The sequence below is a fragment of the Medicago sativa genome, chromosome 3 (assembly GCF_051527215.1).
Source record: "Medicago sativa cultivar Bolivia chromosome 3, Bolivia_mono, whole genome shotgun sequence".
Taxonomy (NCBI): Eukaryota; Viridiplantae; Streptophyta; class Magnoliopsida; order Fabales; family Fabaceae; genus Medicago; species Medicago sativa.
In genome coordinates this window covers 72,810,380-72,817,842 of record NC_140751.1, presented here as the reverse complement: position 1 = coordinate 72,817,842, position 7,463 = coordinate 72,810,380, and the positions used below count along the sequence as shown (strand labels likewise).

The 7,463-nt window shown below is 35.3% G+C and overlaps 2 protein-coding genes across 5 annotated transcripts; one reads left to right on the top strand and one right to left on the bottom strand.

Annotated features, from left to right (window-relative positions):
• Positions 1-731: 731 nt before the first annotated feature.
• Positions 732-2,238, bottom strand: LOC146939953 (HXXXD-type acyl-transferase family protein). Its single transcript, XM_085753475.1, has one exon. The coding sequence runs from the start codon at positions 2,137-2,139 to the stop codon at positions 835-837; it is 1,305 nt and encodes a 434-aa protein (XP_085609601.1). The 5' UTR covers positions 2,140-2,238; the 3' UTR covers positions 732-834.
• Positions 2,239-4,015: 1,777 nt separating this feature from the next.
• Positions 4,016-7,123, top strand: LOC146939952 (COP9 signalosome complex subunit 4-like). Of its 4 annotated transcripts, XM_085757962.1 has the most exons (11): positions 4,016-4,298; positions 4,397-4,498; positions 4,648-4,718; positions 5,240-5,348; positions 5,433-5,477; positions 5,565-5,633; positions 5,710-5,802; positions 5,908-5,950; positions 6,325-6,384; positions 6,564-6,700; positions 6,863-7,123. In XM_085757962.1, exons 2-7 carry the CDS (start codon positions 4,409-4,411, stop codon positions 5,731-5,733), a joined length of 408 nt encoding a protein of 135 aa, XP_085614088.1. In that variant the 5' UTR covers positions 4,016-4,298; positions 4,397-4,408; the 3' UTR covers positions 5,734-5,802; positions 5,908-5,950; positions 6,325-6,384; positions 6,564-6,700; positions 6,863-7,123. The 4 variants fall into 4 exon arrangements, with proteins under 4 accessions (XP_085614088.1, XP_085614089.1, XP_085614085.1 ...); XM_085757963.1 differs by lacking the exon at positions 6,564-6,700; XM_085757959.1 differs by having other exon boundaries at positions 6,325-6,700.
• The last annotated feature ends 340 nt before the right edge of the window (positions 7,124-7,463 follow it).

Here is a 7,463-nt window from a genome sequence, read left to right as displayed (position 1 = left end):
GCAAGGTCCGGGTTTTTTTTTGTGGTGGACGAAGTTCGAACCCCGCACCTTGCATATTTTATGCATTATCCATACCAACTGAACTAAATTCACAAGGACACTTAACGTTAGTTATACAAACAACGTCAAAGATATTTAAACTAAGACATATTTAGATTTACAAGATCAAGCTATTATCTCCTATCTTTTATTTATTTATTTTTGACCAAATCTCCTATCTTTTATTTATGATCAATGAGACTCGCAACACTTGTTTAATCACATAAAATAATATTATTAATGTAGTTGAGTAAACTATAAATTTATTTTACATTAAAAATTGTGGTTTATTCACGTTGAATTAACCACAATTTTGATTTTAAATTGGATTAATCATGAATTCAACTTAATTATAACAACATACTCTCTCCGTTCCGGAATATCTGACCCATTTTCTAAAAAAAGTGTCCCAAAATAACTGAGTCATTTCAATTTTCAATACAACTTTCATCATTCCCAATACAATATAACTCTAATTAATATTACTTTCATCATTTCCAATACAATATATTTCATTTTCCCCTTTATTTATACATTTTTCTTAATCTGTGTGAAAAACCAAACTGGCTCAGATAAAACGGGACGGATGGAGTATTTGTTAGTGATTAATTAATCAAATATCAATAATAGAATGTATAAAAAGTGGATGTCTATCCCCTAAAAAAAGTGGATGTCTATCATTGTGGATTTGATTTGCGAATTTCAATCTCCTTATTTCTCAAATAAAAAAAGTAAAGATTATTAAAATGTACAAGTCAAATCTAACTAAGAACGAAAAAAACAAAACAAGGTTAACTATTCCCGGAGAAACCGGTGGTAGTTATCAAACGCGGCGGCGGGAACAGCCACCATGACCTTGACACTATCTCTTTCACCCTTCACCGGCAAAAACATACAGTACCTATCACTGCAAATGGGCCCCACAAACACCGGTTTCTCCATTCCAAACTCAACCCGTTCAAGACCCATCCTCGACCACTGTGTCAGTATCAACACTCCAACCGAGTCAGGACATGCCCTTGACTCGGACACGATCTCCGTCACCTTCCTCACATACTCACTGTCCACTCTCTCCTTCGCTTTCTTCACTAAACCCGACCCGTATCCGAGTCCTTTCTCCGTTAATTCCTTTGCACTGGTTTGTGCACAAGCTAGAACAAACGCGTTTCCGTAGTATCCGTCGGGTAAACTCGGTTTGACCCGGTTTCTTATGTTTACGCTGAGTAACAGTTTCAGTGTCTGGTTCGGTGGAAACCCTATTGCTCTCGCCCAGCTTCTCCACACGTGTGCCGCAAGAACTTCAAACGAGGTAAATGAGGATGAGGGGGAAATTTGACAAGTGCAGTAAGCCATGTTTTTGAGATAGGTTAATCTTCGTTTATCAAACACAATGCAAGTTGGTCTTAGATGATTAGTGACCCGGTTCATAAACCCACCGCATAGATCCGCTACATGGTTGAACTCGGGGTGACTCTGAATAAGATAGTCATCCCGAGTCATTGGCTTAAAGTTGAAAACATGGCGATCCCAAACTAGTTTTGGTTTGGGATCGCTATCTTTTCCTGAAGCCAACTCGGCTACATAATTGAGAAACTCACTACCGCTGATGCCATCAGTGAGACAGTGGCTGATTCCAACTCCTAAAGCTGCGCCGCCGTCTGATAGCCATGTTAGCTGAAGAATCAACGGCGGTGATCCGTTGAGAACATCTTGGACGCTAAAAGACAAGAGTCTCTTCCATTGTGCAACTGTTTTAGGAGCTTTATCGAAGTCGTTTACTGTATAACGATCGCTAGCGGCTTCGATGAAAACCACTCCTTGAGCTTTACATACCACCTCGAGGCCCAGGTTATCTGACCTGAGCCTTACTCTCCCAGCTAATGGGTAGTAAGGAACAAGAGCTTTTGCTAATGCAGCTTTTAAACGAGAAGTGGTAGCAACTTTGTCCAGGTCCGGCTCGGGCCTGTAAACTAGAAGATATTCAACAGTGAAGCGGAGAAAAAGTTGAGAGTCTAGGGCTGAAAGTGAGAGGACACAACTTGGTGTGGGCTCTGAAGGTGTCACTACCACAGCTTCTTTAACACGCACTGAACTTCCCATGTGATTAGTTTGTGTGAATTTTGAAAGAAAGTTTTAATAAAAAGACAAAGGATGGTGGAGAGAATGGATTAAGAACTTTTTAGCAACGTTTTGGATTGTGAATTGTTAGGCCATGGAGCTTTTTTTAAGGTGAAGAAAGAGAGTAGATATGTATTTGTAGGAGGGGGACCCCGTACAGTGTTGGTTGTGTGTATAACTGTGAAAGATTTGTGGAAAGATTCTCTAGGTATAACTTTACGCAAGAAAATGAATAACAAAACAAAAATAGTAAAACACAGCTCATGTGTGCATGTGCTAGATTGATTTGCTATCTGTCTGTTGGGTGAACCGATGGCATGGCAATTGGCTACTCATTTCTCTATCACTACCTGATGGCAGGTCCAAATTAGATTAACACGTACCCAAATTCCTTTTTCTGTTTGTGACATGTTGATCGATTTGGGTGGTTGGTTCTTTCATTTCTGATTTTTTGTCAGTCTCTTTCATTTTCATGTTTCTATACCTGGTACGATTCTCATTGTGACTCTGTGAGTAGGTAGACACTCTACGTAGATGTATAAAAAGTTTGAATTGACTAGTTTTATTGAAATAGTTCAGTAAGTAAGAGCGATTGAGAGAAAGAGAAATGATATTTTGACAACCACTTTTTGACAACTTTTGGACAACTTTCTCTCTCACATGATCTTGTTATCCTCTCTCTTTCTTTTTCTCTCTCCATTGTTTTTGATCAATAAGATGTAAGAAAAACAAGGTTGTCAACAAAGTTGTCATCAAATGGATGTCAAAATATCATTACTCATTGAGAAATTGTATAATTGACAAATTATAAGTAGATAACATTGACTAGTTTTAACTAATTAGAGTAAGTAACACAAATTGAGAAATTGTATAATTGACAAAATGAAAAATGTTAACTTGTTCCCTAAGGGTATGGGATAAAAAATCAGAAGTCGAAATAAAATCTTGAAAATTGTGTATTCTTATTTTTAAAAGATTTAAATTTTATCTTTTAAATTTATACATTTATTGATTAATTTGTTTTTTAACTTCTTAACTTGTGTCCTTAATGTATAAAACTTGGAAAATGAATAATATTGAAGAGGTTAAAAGATGTATCTCAATGTTTGTTGCTCAAAATCTGTGGTTAAAATCTATCACATTGAACATATTATTAGAGTTAGTTAGACAATTTTAAGAGTTATTAGTAAGAAGCTGTTAGTTGGATTGCCTGCTTGTCAATTAATCTAGTGACGAATATGTACTTGTATAAATAGATGCATATGCCATAGTGTGCTTGCATACTTCAAAATTGCAAATCATTTTCGACATTCAATAAAAGTATTTTTTCTCCCAATTTTCTTGTTCAGTTGTCATTCACATTTTCACAAAACCACATAGTTGTTCCAACACTTGGTATCTTAAGCCTGGTTCGATTAAAAAGTTGTGCAATCATGACGAATGTATTCAACAACCTCCTGAATTTGAAGTCAAATAGTAAGTGATGAATCTTATTTCCAGTGCAAAATGAAGGCAAGAATGTAAGAGTTTCAGGGTTAGTAAATTCATAGTTTGAGTTAGCTAGGAAGTTTTAAAAGTTAGTTAGCAAGTGTTAGTTTGACTGTTTGCTTGTCAAGTAATCTATCAAGTGAAGAATATGTACATGTATGATAGATTCCTATAGTCACTACAAGAAATGTTGCATTTTGCCAGGGAACTATGCCAGGAGCAAGAACTCCTGGCAAATTTACCAGGAGCAGTGCCAGGGATGCCCCTGGCAAATGACTTTGGGAAAGGTGGGACCCAATTATCATAAAACATGGGTTTATAATATTATTTTTTTACCTCTTTTTACTCAAATCTACCAAAATATTATCACTTTCCCAAAAAAAAAACCCTCAACCTCAAAATCTCTCTCCTAGCCCCATTTCTCTCGTTCGGTCGCAGCTAGAAGAAGAAGCTTCTTCACCATGGGTATCGATTTGAAGGCAGGAGGCAAGTCCAAGAAGACTAAACGTACCGCACCTCAAAATCTCTCGGTGCGGAATATAGAAAGAGAACGACAAGGTGAAGAAGAAGGAAGAAGAAGAAGAAGAAGAAGACGATGGAGTAGCGAAGATGGAGCAGGAAGAGCACGAAGTCTATGGTGCTGACATGAAGAGGTTGACATGGATGCCGACATAGGGTTAGGGTTATCGAATTAGGTTAGGTTTTCTTTATCTATATATTCCCTTTTAACATGAATGAATTGATTTTGCAGGAATTGGAGGATATGAAGAAGAGGCTGAAAGAGATCGAGGAAGAAGCTAGTGCCTTCACGAAATGCAAGCTAAGATTGAGAAAGAGATGGGCGCTGTTCAAGGTTTCATTCTTATTATGCTTTTACATTTTTGAAGATTCGATAAATTTTTGTTGATTGATTCATTATTTCATTGTTTGTTCAATTCAGATCTGTTTATAATTTGGTTCAATTATTGGTTTTTTAAGCTTTCTGATTTTTTTTTATTTTAGATTCTGCCGGGTCTTCTGTGTCTCAAGCTGAAAAGGATGAAGTGGATGCTCGATCGATCTATGTCTGTAATGTGAGTTTCACATACCTTTGATTTTATATTTTATATATGATTAATTCAGATTTTGTTATGTTGTTACTCTGTTTTATATCTGAAGTATGTTATGTGTAAGTGCTCAAGTAGAACGTTTAGGTGTATGCTGGTTTTTGCTTATATATGATTTTTGTTACTGTTATGATCTTTTTGTGGGCTGAGATGTGAACTTCTTGATTTATGAGTGTGTTAGTTTGTCCATAAATTATGAATTGTGATGGTGCATTTTTATAATCCGGTCTGGCAGAGTTACTTATAAAATATCTGTTTTTTCTTTTGAATTGAAGAGGGCTGAAGCCCATAAAATATCTAAAATTTGAACTCATACATTTAATTGTGTTTAGGTACTATGCTAGATGTTTTTTTTAACATATGTTTATATTGACTAAACTCTTATGAATCGTGAGTTACATAGACTCCTGAGTTTGACAACCTTGATTATATTTTAAATGATGTGGTTGTTAGTCAGTTATCACATATGCACTTTATTTATATTACAGGGAAATTAATGAGGAAGCGCTTGGGCAAGCTTTATCTGCTGCAGTTACGTGCACAATATTGGCAGGTGCAGGGCCTCAACGCTCTCGTGTTCTTGCCACACTGTACAAGGTAAAGATTCAATCATCAAATAATTTTCAAATGTGAAATCATCAAAAAATTTCGCATTAATTTTTGTGGACTTGGTTGGATTAGGATGAGCGATGTTCAAAGTTGAAGATCTATCCCATACTGCAGAAGGTTTCTCTCCCCGCCTTTCCTTTTCCTCTTTGTGTGCCTCATTTGAATTTCCACACTGGTCCTATAATGTGATTCCTTATATATCAGGTGTATTTGGAAAGAATTCTTCGAAAGCCTGAAATTGATGCTTTTGCAGAAGAATTGAAACCACATCAGGTTATTAAAGTTTGTGTTGTATCTTCATATTTTTGCTTGCCATGACGGGTATGTCTCAGCTTTTTCTTTTCCACAGAAAGCCCTTCATGACGGTTATTAAATTGATGCTGGATCGAGCTATGATTGAGCATAATCTTCTAAGTGCAAGCAAACTTTATACTAATATCAGGTATGAGAAATTGAATTATCAGTTTATTGTTTCCGAACGGTTGATTATTTAATATTTACACTTGTTATTTTATACTCCTAATCTGTGTGTTTGCCTCTCTTGTAGCTTTGATGAGTTAGGCACACTGTTGGGAATCCCACCTCCCAAGGTATAAAATTTCATGTCCAAAGTCATGCTGATTTTTAAGTGAAGAGAAGTACATCTTATAGAAAGAACAAATCTGTCAATTGAATTCAACATTTTGTATTTCTAATTTATATTCCTTATTTGTTTTTGAGGGAATATTCCCTATTTTTTGTGAAGCTTTATTTAAATTAATCATCAGATTTAAATAAGAAAAAATAATAATAGAAAGGTGTGGCATGGCGATAATAGATTTTATGTAAAGTACTAAACAAGAATGTTCTGGAGTAGGGAAACCCTGTTGGTAGTGATTTTCTTATGTTCATTCAATGTCCATCCTACAACTTGTAAGATTTGATTTGTTTTGATTTTTTTCTCCCACAATTATTATACTTTCAGGCTGAGAAGATAGCATCAAGAATGATTTATGAGGATAGGATGAAGGGATCTATCGATCAGGTATAAATGTTAAATAACCATTACAACCTCTTAGTTCGTGAAAGTACTCTGAGCATGATCAAATTTTTAGGGCTGCACCAAGAATTAAGCATTAGCCTGATACTCATTTCTAGATTAAGCATTTATGATGAGCATGAGTTTTCTGTTACCCCTGTCATTGCTTGGCTTATGTATACGAGGGATTCATTGTGCGAGCATGAGTTGCAAATTATTATACTTTCCTGGTCCACCATTGCTCTGAACTCAGTTTCTATCGTTGACCGCCGATACCATCTTCCTCTGCATCTTTCGTTTGAACTTTCCCTTTGCTTCATAGGTAAACTCATCTCTTTTGCTCACGTGTTAGTTTGTTCTCCTTTTTAGTGATTTTGTGCGGCTGAGATTATCAGTGATTTTGTTTAGACGGAAGTTTGATGGGCTGGGTGTGTATTTTGAAATTCTCGTATTTTGATTTATCTAATTTTGACTATGTTTATAGGAACTTGGATCAACTTGAGGTGTTATCGAAGAAATAGAAGAAGCTTAATCGAAGAGTATAAGAGCCAAGGCGTCTTCACAATCCATTGCTGCAACTAGGTTATCTCATTGTTTTTCAATTTTAATTATTTATAGAAATATGCTGATTCATGATGTTTCAAGATGTATGCAATTTTTCAGCTTCCACTCTTGTTAATTTGTGTGGACGCGGTAATGTAAATACTGTTTCTTGAGCATCATCATGGTTATAATTTTTTTTTTGAGGATATTCATGTTTATTGTCTACAAGTCTTTTAATGATGTTATAGATTGGTTAAATTGGTGTTTTTGTCGTTCCTGAGAAAAGAAAATCAAAGATTTTGATAGGTGATAGTTTAATAATGGATATTTTTGTGATGATTTTAATAATGATATATTTTGATTGAATTTAAAATGTTTTATAAAATTATTTTAATTATTAAATTTTAATATTTTGATTTTTTAAACAATTAAAAAATGTTTTTTTAAAAAAATTTCGTACGCATTTTGCCAGGGGTTAACCCCTCACAAATCCCCTGGCAGCGTTTGATTTGATCTCTGAAAAGTGGGTCAGGACGCGTCAG